This window comes from Erythrolamprus reginae, chromosome Z (assembly GCF_031021105.1).
Source record: "Erythrolamprus reginae isolate rEryReg1 chromosome Z, rEryReg1.hap1, whole genome shotgun sequence".
NCBI classification, from domain to species: Eukaryota; Metazoa; Chordata; class Lepidosauria; order Squamata; family Dipsadidae; genus Erythrolamprus; species Erythrolamprus reginae.
This window is the reverse complement of record NC_091963.1, coordinates 27,724,418-27,737,294: the sequence shown is the minus strand read 5'-3', so window position 1 is coordinate 27,737,294 and position 12,877 is coordinate 27,724,418. Positions and strand designations below refer to the sequence as shown.

Here is a 12,877-nt window from a genome sequence, read left to right as displayed (position 1 = left end):
CAGAGAATTTCAAAATAAAATACTGTACTGTGTGTCTATAACAGTGAGCTCATAATAGGGCAACTCTATCAATATCAAAATGCCACTTAAATAGTTGAGCTAGTTTCAAACTAGATTTTGATTTTCTTTCTCTCTTCCTTACTCCCATTCTTTTTCTTTCTCTTTTCCTTCCTCTCTTTTTTCTATCTGTTTCTCTCTCTTCCTCTCTTCCTCTCTCTCTCCTTCCCTCTCACTCTTTCCCTCTCGGCTTCTGGGCAGGTTTGGAAAACTCTGAGTTGATGATTATTTTTAAGTGAGCGATTGCTCACTGCTCAGCTTAGAGGGAACTATGTTTATGAGAGTTCTTTTTTGAAACTGTTGAAAGATTAGAGGATTTTTAAAGCTATACAAGACCTCTTATTTCCCAAAGACATACTTATAGGACCAGAATATCTCCGAGACCGCCTTCTGCTGCACGAATCCCAGCGACCAATTAGGTCTCACAGAGTTGGTCTTCTCCAGGTCCCGTCAACTAAACAATGTCGGTTGGCGGGCCCCAGGGGAAGAGCCTTCTCTGTGGTGGCCCCAACTCTCTGGAACCAGCTCCCCCCCAGAGATTAGAACTGCCCCTACCCTCCTTGCCTTTCGTAAACTTCTCAAAACTCACCTTTGTCGTCAGGCATGGGGGAACTGAGATATTTCCCCCGGGCCTATATAATTTATGTATGGTATATTTGTATGTATGTCTTTTTAATAATGGGGTTTTTAAAATATTTTAAATTGTAAATTATTAGATTTGTCATGAACTGTTTTATTGTATTGTGAGTCGCCCCGAGTCTACGGAGAGGGGCGGCATACAAATCTAATAAATAAATGAATGAATGAATGAATGAATGAATAAATAAAGAAAGAAAGAAAGAAAGATCTAAAACAATAATCTCAATATTCAACTTCTTCTTTATACCCTTTATTTCATGTCCTTAACATGCTTTAGCTTTAGAAGAATACCTTTTGCTATACCTTAGAATACCTTTTGCTATGATAATGATTTCACATGAAATTTCTAGATTTTTTTTTCCAAGAAGGAGGAAGAGAAACCCATAAAAACAAAAATACCCCAAATGATGAAAAATGAATAGAAAAAGTGTATTGTTATTAATAAGAACTAATGAGGAATTTTTAAAAACTAATGCAATATAGCACAACATTAAATGTTTCATAGAAGTAGGGTCCCTATTACGGAGAATGTTTAGGGGAAAAAATCTATACAATTGAATTAAGTATTTATCCCACTGATTGACATCAGAAAGCAATGTTGTTAATTTGCATTATTCATTTGTATATTAATTTGTATATTAATTCAATGTTTTTTATTTAGGCTTATACATCATGTTTCCTTATCGGATTCAACATAAGGCTACCATATTTTCCCCGTAGCAAAAGTCAAATTTACTGATAATTTTAATAATCTAATTTTAGATTTAAACTTTAATCTCTACAAACCTGGTTCAGCAACTAACCAATTCTACACTCTGTTTCAATAACTGTAGTAGATTAGAAACCCTGTATAATAGCTAATTTCTAAAAATCGTATTATTAATAATAATTAATAACCGCTTATAAGCCATGCAGAATCTCTGTAGACAAGTGGGCACTCATATAAATTTCTCAAATAAAATAGGAAACTCTCTGTGATGAATTTTGAGACTGTTTTAAATAAGAAAGCTGCCATTTAAACCATTGCTGGATTTGCTTTCGGAAAAACCCCAAAGTGCATACCATGTCACCTATTATTTTAAATTATTTATTATGCCATTACACCATAAGGAAAAGCATTGTTTAATAAATACAATTCACATTACTCCTTGGATACATGTTTTGTATACATGTATCCATACATTTTGGAATGTACAATATGCTATGACTAATATAAAAGCAGGTTCAGGAGGGAAGTGTGTTTTAATAGGAAAGTGAACACAAGAACAAGGGGACACAATCTGAAGTTAGTTGGGGGAAAGATCAAAAGCAACATGAGAAAATATTATTTTACTGAAAGAGTAGTAGATCCTTGGAACAAACTTCCAGCAGACGTGGTAGATAAATCCACAGTAACTGAATTTAAACATGTCTGGGATAAACATATATCCATCCTAAGATAAAATACAGAAAATAGTATAAGGGCAGACTAGATGGACCATGAGGTCTTTTTCTGCCGTCAGACTTCTATGTTTCTATGAAAAACAAATGGGCATATTTCTTCTACATACCTGTCTAAGTATTGCTTTGAATCCCATGGAACGTAGCTTCATTGTAAGAATCTCTCCAGCTCTGCCAAAACTGAAGCCCTGAAAGAGAAAAATATTGTACTTCATTGTGGCAAATATAAAAGTAACACAAAGCTAAATGGAAGAGTACCACATTGCTCTTTTTAAAAGAGAGAAAATAAAATTCCTAGAAAACAAACATTCACAGGGAATAGTAAAAACAAAATAAAAATAACAGAATGTTTTAATGTTCTGTTGGTTTTTGAGCTCTCTCTATAAAATAATAGATGAAACTCCAATAGCACCATTGTGGCCATTATCTATTCTTTTCTGAACACATTCTGTAACTACCCATGCAAACAATTGTTTGACTAAAGTCCAACATATTTAGTTCTCTCCCCATTTGGACCATTTCCTTTCCAACTTAAATTGGCTTCCTAAAGTAAATATGATTAGAGAACATAACATTTTAATTAGACTAATATTGTGCTACATGCTTCAATGATTGTTAAATTATCATGAAAAAGAATAATTTAAAACGCCAATAGAATAATTTAAAATCACTACATTAAGACTCAGGCACAATGTTTTACTTTCCATAATTAAAGTACTAAATTTCCATATAGCCACTCAAGCATCAAAACAGTTTCCCTTAATATAAGGAAACTTATCCAAAATTCAGACCAGATAGGTATACCAAAAGAACCTCATGAGAAAAACTATTGTTTTTCCTGATTTAATAATAGCTCTAGAATGCTATATATCTGAAGATCACAAATCTGCCCCTGAATTGGTAGTAATCCCTTTAGGTTTTTCTTCTTCCTGGATAGTTTTAGAATCCATCTAAAATGATAAGAATAAAACAATGAAACCTACCTGAAGAAAAAAGGTAATGAAGGAAACAACGCCAAGTCCTAAGAACAGCAGTGAATAGAGATTGCTCTTGTCACGCAAAAATTTGGAATCTGTGCTTGCAAAAATCTATGGAAACAATAATTTCAGCCTTAATTTTATTTCATTCACTTGCAATATAGTATTACATATTGCTTAGATCAGTGATTTTCAACCTTTTTTGAGCCACGGCACATTTTTTACATTTACAAAATCCTGGGGCACACCACCAACCAAAATGACACAAAATGACACTCTATGACACTCTCCTCCCTTTCCATCCCTGTCTTCTCCCCCTTTGTGTGTGTGTGTGTGTGTATACACACTCGAACCATTTTCAAAAACAGGTGAGGGCTGGGGGTTTTTCTTTCTTATTCTTTCCAAAACTAGGTGGGGGCTGGTTTTTTCCCCTCTCTTATTCTTTGGGTGCTTTTTATCATATGCTTTAAATCAAGAGTCACTCCTCTCTCTCTTTTGTTTCCCTCTCGGTCCTCTCATCTTCTCATTCTCAATCATTTTCTCGTTTCTCTTTTTTCTCCCCTTTTTTCTCTCTATTCTCTCTCACTCTCTCCTATTCTCTCTCACTCTCTCCTATTCTCCCTCTCTCTCTTTCTTTCTCTCTCTCTTGCTTGCTTTCTCTCTCTCTCTTGCTTGCTTTCTCTCTTTCTCTCTCTCTTTCTTTCTCTCTCTTTCTGTCTCTTGCTTTCTTTCTCTCTCTTTCTTTCTTTCTCTCACTCTCTTTATTTCTCGCTTTCTTTCTTTCTCTCTCTCTCTTGCTTTCTTTCTCTCTCCCCCTCTCTCTTTTTCTCTCTCTCTCGTGCACCACGCCGGCAAAAGCGGCATCAGGCAGTAACTAGGCATGGGCGCGGGACTGGCACCTCCCTCTCGGCCCAGCGCAGTGGGCCAGTGCCAGCCCCGCAGCACCAGCATGTATGGCATCCAGCAACACATCCAGCTGCCACCGTGGGTGCCTCCGTCCTGGAGCTCCTGCTCACAGCCAACCACCCTGCCGCCCCCCTGCAGCTACTGCCCAATGCCGCTGTTGCCGACTGCTCGCAGCCACCGCCCCACAACTACTGCCCGGTGCCGCTGCTGCCGGCACCCTCCTGCTGGGCCCCAAAATCACCTGCCACCGCCACCAGGGAAGCTCCATTCGGGCGGGGCACTGCAGTTGCCAGAAAACTTGGAAGGCGCAAAGAAGGAAGCTCAGCTTTCGGTCTTGCAACTTTTTGCTCTTCGCGCCCTCAGCAAAAAGTTGCGAGACTGGAACCTGAGCTTCCTTCTTCGCGGCACACTGGTTGAAAAACACTGGCCTAGATGATATAACATTTTATGTTCTGACAACCACAAAATGAAAACCTCTTTTAATACTTTTTAAAGGATAAGTCCGCATGACATTGTTCAATTCTCAATTCTAGTGTATCTTATGGCAGTTTAATCTAATATTAAATCTGTTTTAGTTTGAAAGGAAAGCTTTCTTTCTTCTACCAATATAATAATCCATAACACTTCACTGAAAATATTGGCTCAGTCAGTGGCTGAAATGTATCTACAGAGAGGGATGGCATACAATTTAATAAATAAATAAATAAGTATCCAGTTCTTCTTGGTTACTCTCTCCTATGACCGGCAGATTCCCTGGCAATTGGCATTACTCTCCAGAGGGCATTTTGGCAGGCGCTTCAGGAAAGAAATTAAATGCCTAATGCCTACCTGGTATTTTGGAGTGCATTGGGCAATTATAATGTGTTGACCAGTTTTTTTCTTTTTATTGAATTTTTTTTAATATACTCATTGATAGTTTACATAAATTCTCTTCCATGGTTGAGCAAAGGATTAGTGCTCTTGGGTGTTAAACTGGCCAATAATCATGTATTTAGGCAATACAGTGGTACTTCTACTAACGAATTTAATTCGTTCGGTGACCAGGTTCTTAAGTAGAAAAGTTTGTAAGAAGAAGCAATTTTTTCAATAGGAATCAATGTAAAAGCAAATAATGTGTGCGATTGGGAAACCACATGGAGGGTGGAGGCCCTGTTTCCTCCCAGGAGATTCCTAGAGAGGACCGATGGAAGCTTATCCCCACCTTTTTCGGCCCTGTTTTCTCCCAGGAGATTCCTAGAGAGGCCCCACAGAGGCTTCTCCCTGCCTTTTCTGGCCTTGTTTCCTCCCAGGAGATTCCTAGAGAGGCCCCACAAAGACTTCTCCCTCCCCTTTTCCTGACCTGTTTCCTCCCAGGAGATTCCTAGAGAGGCCCCACGGAGGCTTCTCCCAGCCTTTTCTGCTTACAGTTTTGGAGGCTTGGGTTTGGAAGTGGAAAATGGGTCTTGAGGAGAGGCAAAAAAATCTTGAACACCCAGTTCTTATCTATTAAAGTTCTTGACCGGATTGCGCCTTTGCGACCTCTCCGCGGCGCTAGACCCCGTAGAGCCCCATGGTTCAACGAGGAGCTCCAGGTGTTGAAACGCCAAAAGAAACGTCTAGAGAAGCGATGGAGGAAGAGTAGGTCCGAATCTGATCGAACACTTGTAAGAGCTTTTATTAAGACTTACAAAGTGGCGCTCAAGGCGGCAAGATGCGCGTACCATGCCGCCTTGATTGCATCAGCGGAATCCCGCCCGGCTGCTCTGTTTAGGGTGACCCGCTCCCTTCTTAATCATGGGGGAGTTGGGAAGCCCTTGCAGAGTAGTGCCGAGGAGTTTAACACGTTTTTCGCTGATAAAGTCGCTCAGATCCGGGCCGACCTCGACTCCAACTGTAAAACAGAGTCGACTGACAACGAGTCAGTCGAGGTGACTGGGGCACGTACTTGTCCACCTGTCTGGGAAGAGTTTGATCTGGTGACACCTGATGAAGTGGACAAGGCCATCGGAGCTGTGAGTTCTGCCACCTGCTTACTGGATCCGTGTCCCTCCTGGTTGGTCTCGGCCAGCAGGGAGGTGACACGGAGCTGGGCCCAGGAGATTACCAACGCTTCTTTGGGGAGGGGAGTTTTTCCATCACTCTATAAAGAAGCGCTTGTGCGCCCCCTCCTCAAGAAGCCCTCCCTGGACCCAGCCGTACTTAACAACTATCGTCCAGTCTCTAACCTTCCCTTTATGGGGAAGGTTGTCGAGAAGGTGGTGGCACTCCAGCTCCAGCGGTCCTTGGAAGAAGCTGATTATCTAGGTCCCCAGCAGTCGGGTTTCAGGCCCGGTTACAGCACAGAAACCGCTTTGGTCGCGTTGATGGATGATCTCTGGCGGGCCCGGGACAGGGGTTTATCCTCTGTCCTGGTGCTCCTTGATCTCTCAGCGGCTTTCGATACCATCGACCATGGTATCCTTCTGCACCGGTTGGAGGGGCTGGGGGTGGGAGGCACTGTTCTTCAGTGGTTCTCCTCCTACCTCTCTGGCCGGTCGCAGTCGGTGTTAGTGGGGGGTCAGAGGGCGGCTCCGAGGTCTCTCCCTTGTGGGGTGCCTCAGGGGTCGGTCCTCTCCCCCTTGCTATTTAACATCTACATGAAACCGCTGGGTGAGATCATCCAAGGACATGGGGTGAGGTATCATCAATATGCCGATGATACCCAGCTTTACATCTCCACCCCATGCCCAGTCAACGAAGCGGTGGAAGTGATGTGCCGGTGCCTGGAGGCTGTTGGGGCCTGGATGGGTGTCAACAGACTCAAACTCAACCCGGATAAGACGGAGTGGCTGTGGGTTTTGCCTCCCAAGGACAATTCCATCTGTCCGTCCATTACCCTGGGGGGGGGGAATTATTGACCCCCTCAGAGAGGGTCCGCAACTTGGGCGTCCTCCTCGATCCACAGCTCACATTAGAAAACCATCTCTCAGCTGTGGCGAGGGGGGCGTTTGCCCAGGTTCGCCTGGTGCACCAGTTGCGGCCCTATCTGGACCGGGACTCATTGCTCACAGTCACTCATGCCCTCATCACCTCGAGGTTCGACTACTGTAATGCTCTCTACATGGGGCTACCTTTGAAAAGTGTTCGGAAACTTCAGATCGTGCAGAATGCAGCTGCGAGAGCAGTCATGGGCTTACCTAGGTACGCCCATGTTTCACCATCACTCCGCAGTCTGCATTGGCTGCCGATCAATTTCCGGTCACAATTCAAAGTGTTGGTTATGACCTTTAAAGCCCTTCATGGCATCGGACCAGAATATCTCCGAGACCGCCTCCTGCCGCACGAATCCCAGCGACCGATTAGGTCCCACAGAGTGGGCCTTCTCCGGGTCCCGTCAACTAAACAATGCCGGTTGGCGGGTCCCAGGGGAAGAGCCTTCTCTGTGGCGGCGCCGGCTCTCTGGAACCAACTCCCCCCGGAGATTAGAACTGCCCCTACTCTTCCTGCCTTCCGAAAACTCCTTAAGACTCACCTTTGCCGTCAGGCATGGGGAAACTAAACATCTCCCCTGGGCATGTTAATTTATACATGGTATGCTTGTGTGTGTGTTTGCTATTACATGGGGTTTTTCTTAAATCGTTAAATATTTTTAATTAATTGGATTGTTGTGACTGTTTTTACTTGTTGTGAGCCGCCCCGAGTCTTCGGAGAGGGGCGGCATACAAGTCCAACTAATAAATAAAATAAATAAATAAATAGAGGCATTCTTAGATAGAGGTACCACTGTACACATAAAGTAGTCGGTAGTCCCTGCTGGACATGTAACTGATGAACAAATGGTTCAGCAGTTGAGGCAATACTGATGTCTATATATCGTTAATAAGAAAGACAACCAAGAAAAAACCTTGAAAGAGGGCCTATTAGAGTATTGTCTTCTAATGTGGTGATTCAGCTATGCTTATGGTGAAACTCTTCATATTAAGCATATCATGTTCAATACAAAATGATTGTATCTTTCATCATTGACATACAGGGGCTTCAGGTTACAAAGGGGCCACGGTTTCCATCATTAAGCAATGTAGCTATAGAGCATGATGTCATGATATCAAATTATTTAGCAATGGCAACCTCATCCATACTAGTTGTTATATGTAAAATCACACTGGTTGTTAAATGGACAGGAATCCCAAGCAAACAGCTGCATACCCCAGATGATGGAGGTTGCCAGTGACTGCCACTATGGAATGGTGAGACACATGTGCTGCAGGGGGTAGGGGGGGCACCGATAGGTCTTATGGAATGTGGGGTAGGTTGCTGTAGACAGGGAGTATAGAAGATAAGTTTGCCAGCTGGAGTCATAGACAAATCGGCAGTGGCCAAGTGTAAGCACTACAGAGCATGTGCAAATTGGTGGAAGCTATGGGTAGGTGGTGAAGAGCTGGTGGTAGGTGCACACTTAAGGGTGCAGACAGATGCTGAAGGATATGAGAAAGTGGGGCTTCTCAGGAGAAAAAGCAGTGGAAACAGGGGAAACCTGTGAAAAAAACTTGTACCTTCTGCTTGCCTTCTCCATTGACTTTGTGGGAAGTTGGCATGGAAGATTGCACATAGAAATATAAACCACACACTATTTTTTAGTAATCCTGTGGCCATTAAAAAAACAATCAGACACAGACCAGGGTTTATATCTGTTGTACTTAGAAGCTCCCATGACGAAACAATGAAATTCTTTCTCTATAGACAGCTTTGTAGACACTTAGATGTTAGGTACCATAATTTTGGGAGTATAAGACACACCTTTTTCTTTTTTCATTGTTCTAACTTGCTCCAAATGTTTATTTCCAGCCCTAACAAGCTGCTAACAATGTTCTCAATTCTTACCGGCTTGCAAGGTCTTTCATTGTTATTGTCTGCGAATAATGTTTTCCAAGCTCTAAGTCTTTGCAGAGTTTTTTTCCCCCATTACTCTAACTTACTCCAAGTAAGTTTCCTTCCAGCCAGATTCTAATATTGTTCCCAGCTCTTATTGGCTTGCAAGCTCTTTCATTGTTACTCTCTCTCCAAATAAGGGTTTTTTAAAGCCCTAACCAGGGGATAAAATAATGTGCTGAAACTGACCAGATTAAGGATGCTAGCCGGATGAATATCTGGTAAACAGATTCTTTCCCCTATTTTCCTCCCCCCAAACTAAAGTGTGTCTTACACTCCGGTGCGTCTTATACTTCCAAAAATAAGGTAATCAGTTTAGAGAAAAGATTTGCCACTGGCAACTGTTTGCCAATCCAAATCACAAAAAGGATTAAGCAAGGTTATGAGTTCATTAGCAGGTTTTACAGGGAAAAATCGTAAAGAAAGGAAATGGCAAGCTACCTTTGTAACCTGATGCCAAGAACACTTTGAAAATCAATTCACACAATTGCCAAGAATAAAGTTCAACCTGACGGAGATTTCATGAGTAAACCCTTGGTCGTAAACTTTATATTAGCCATTAGGCTATATGCATTTTATAAAGCTATTAGTTCAATTTCAGAAAAATTCTATTAAGAATTATACCATATTTTTAAATATTTCTTTTTGAAGATTCAATACTGGTTTAAATCATGGGATAGGAATAAATATTAAAATCAGAACCTATCATATGATAACATGGAATAATATAAAATTTATTATATATGTCAAATACTCACACCTATGATTTCTGAGAATATAATTGAAAATGCAGGTTGCAGGGCTCCGTTGACCAGAGCAGAAAATGTTCCCACTAAAAAGTAAGGCCATTCGGATGTATTTAACCTCATAATCTTAAAAAATGAAACTTTGGGAAGATTTTCATCCTAGAATATGGAAAGAGATGAAACATAATCTAGCATGTTATTCATGGATTCCATGCATACATGCACACACAGAGATATAATTTTAAAAATTAATATCGTAGCATTGATTCCCACCTCCCAAATTTCAAAAGTTTGCATATGCCCAACAGTCTTTGCAAGTTCCACCAGCATCTCTTGAACATGAACTTGTTGCCTGCAGGCCTCATACTATTCTTTAAGTCATTTTGTGTGGCATGCATCACTGACATGCATATTTTGGGGTAAAAGTGAAAGTAAAACCGAATGCCTGGCTAGGGTGAAGCCGATGGGAGGGTGGCACCCCTAGCCCTGTATAGGGACCCTGCCCCACTTCGCAGTCAAAGCAGCAAAACCATGCCCAATGTCTACAAAAAATGCATCGAAACTTGTAAAAAGAAGAAAAAAAAGCTGTGAATGATCCCAATGAAGACTAAGCATGCTTATTTGGAATGACTGGATGGAAAGACAAATGTCTGGGTGGGAAAACCAGATGGAGTACCTCAGAAACAGGTTCTGTTGACTGACTGGAACAATAAACAGGAAGAACAATTTGTTACAGATCCCAGCTGTAGAAACAAAATACAATTAACAACTTGTCCCTAGGATGTACAATTCTAAACCGCAAAGACTTACAGGCTGAACTGTCTGGACCTCAAGGTCTTTTTCCTCCATGGCTGATTTTTTAAGACTTCTGCGAGTAGAACGTCTTCTCAGCTCATTTGAAAAAGGATCTTTGCTTGTCTCTTCTGAGTTATATTTCAGATGGGATTCTTCTTCTGCTGACTCTTCTGATTCAACTTCAGTGGAAACTGCCTGAAAGAACAGAATGGAGTGACAAAAAAGATTTTAGATCTCCAAATAGCTCCTGGAATAGAATCCAGTTGAAATGTAATAATGCTAGTGATAAATTTTTATTTGCTTTAGTATCAGAAATTCTGTAATGGATGATGATACTGTAAAACAATAATTTCTCTCCTTTCTCTTTCTCCCCTCATTCCTCCCTCTCATTTACTTGTAATAAGTTCTGTTTATTCTATTCTATTCTTTCATATGTGAATAATATATACTGCGTCTCTGGGAAGACATTCTTTTGGCCACAGAATGACTCTGGCTGTAAAATAGAATTGTCTATCACAGTAGGAATCTAGCAACATTTAGCATTTGCCTGATTGATCAATTGCTGCTTGAAATTCTATGTGGAACCTACAATATTTTTTTATAAATTAAAATGGCGGGTTGCTTTATCCCTCTACTGTTTCAAAGCAGCCCTGTTCACTCAGGAAAAACAAACAAATTAACAAAAAAATACAGTGGAGGGCTTAGGCCCTAGGAAAGACACTCAGGGTCTTTTTCGATTTAATTCTGATTTGAAACTTTCTCTATCACTGAATTAAAGAGTTAGCCATTCATCCAGAAGAAAACTAAATGGTCACAAAATTTCCTGCCTTGTATTAAGTGCCCCTTTTTTTGAATTCCTGCATCCTCTGTTTCAGAGGTCATGAAAAGGGTTACAATGTTTTATGTTATTTCACTATCCTTCTTTTCCACCATTACATTGTGCTGCCATTTTACTGGTCCAATCTTAGGCAAAGGTCTATGGCAGTGATGGCGAACCTATTTGCCGGCATGTGTGCACCAGCCAGCTGATTTTTGGCTCATACCAGAGGCTTTAGGAGGACATTTTTAGCTTCCAGAGGGCCTCACGGGGGGTGGGGGAGGGCAATTTTGTCCTCCCCAGGCTCCAGGGAAGCCTCTGGAGTATGGGGAGGGTGAAAATTGGGTCTACTTGGAAATGGGCCATTTTTCGCCTCCAGAAAGCCTCCAGGCGGCAGGGGAGGCCATTTCCCCCTCCCCAAGCATTGAATTATGGGTGTGGGCACTTGCACATCTGCAATAGTGTGCATGCATGAACCTTTGGCACCAAAGGAAAAAAAGGTTTGCCATCACTGGTCTATAGAGACTGGCTGAGTCCAGTAAATTGAATAATTTGCACAGACTCTTAGCATAGTATTGCTCTACCCAGCTTTTTAAGGAGGATATAGCAGAATGAAGGGAGATAGAAAATTGAAGGCCTCCACCAGCTATAAATTGCCAATAAATACCATTCTGATCCTACCCTCTTCTTGTCAGTTGGCTTTGTTTTTAATATAATAGTGGCAAAGTATCAGATTTTACCCATGCTTTAGCTGTCTCGTAACCTAAAGCATAAAAGAATCTTATTCTTGAGTTGGATACAAAATGAAGTTTTAGAAAGAAAATATTGGTAGTGTGTTTTCCAGAGAGATTAAATCTTTAAAGGAAAGAAAGGAAAAGAGAAAAAAATATTAACAAATTGATGCCTACCTGCATATTGACAAGTTTGAAATAAACTCCTTTGCTTTTCATAAGCTCATTATGAGTTCCTTGCTCTCTAATGATGCCATCTTCAAAAGCAACGATGAGATCTGCATTTCGGACTGTAGACAAACGATGGGCTATTATAATAGTTGTGCGGCCTTCTCTTACCTGAAAGACATATCCAGATTAAATTAAAACTATGAGATATTCATTTGCTTTATTTTAATATTCAATATAATTAGACTGATGTCTTTTGCCCTTTAACCCTTTGCAAATTGTTAAAGCAATGGCTATATTGGCATTTCATGAATAAATATTTGCACTAAGCAGAAAAGTGAATGATTTGTCCAAGATCATTCTGAGAGAAGGATATTAGGGCATAAAACTAAATCCAAATCTTCTAGACTGTAATCAATTAGGCAATTTACCTCTTTGACTGGAAGCTATTTTTTTCTGAAAGTTTCTTTGGTTATACTTCAGGATTGATGGTAATGAAAAAAATTACAAAATAGAATTTATCTATCTATCTATCTATCTATCTATCTATCTATCTATCTATCTATCTATAAAATCCACCACTATTGCAAGTCATTTATAGTTAGCTATCTTTATCATGTATTAAGTCTTCATTACTTTCCTGCCAAAACCTTTGTCATTATATTATCCTGTGAATATATAATAGCACACAACATATGATTTTGGGAAGCTAAT

At 40.8% G+C, this 12,877-nt stretch overlaps 1 protein-coding gene across 1 annotated transcript in view; it reads right to left on the bottom strand.

Annotated features, from left to right (window-relative positions):
- ABCB1 (ATP binding cassette subfamily B member 1) overlaps positions 1–12,877 on the bottom strand; it is a 68,168-nt gene that overhangs the window by 20,252 nt on the left and 35,039 nt on the right. Inside the window, exons 15-19 of the mRNA XM_070727439.1 lie at positions 12,173–12,334; positions 10,463–10,642; positions 9,665–9,811; positions 3,120–3,224; positions 2,247–2,324 (exon numbers count right to left, since the gene is read on the bottom strand). Of these exons, the coding sequence (XP_070583540.1) occupies positions 2,247–2,324; positions 3,120–3,224; positions 9,665–9,811; positions 10,463–10,642; positions 12,173–12,334 (672 nt within the window). The remainder of the gene's footprint in view (positions 1–2,246; positions 2,325–3,119; positions 3,225–9,664; positions 9,812–10,462; positions 10,643–12,172; positions 12,335–12,877) is intronic.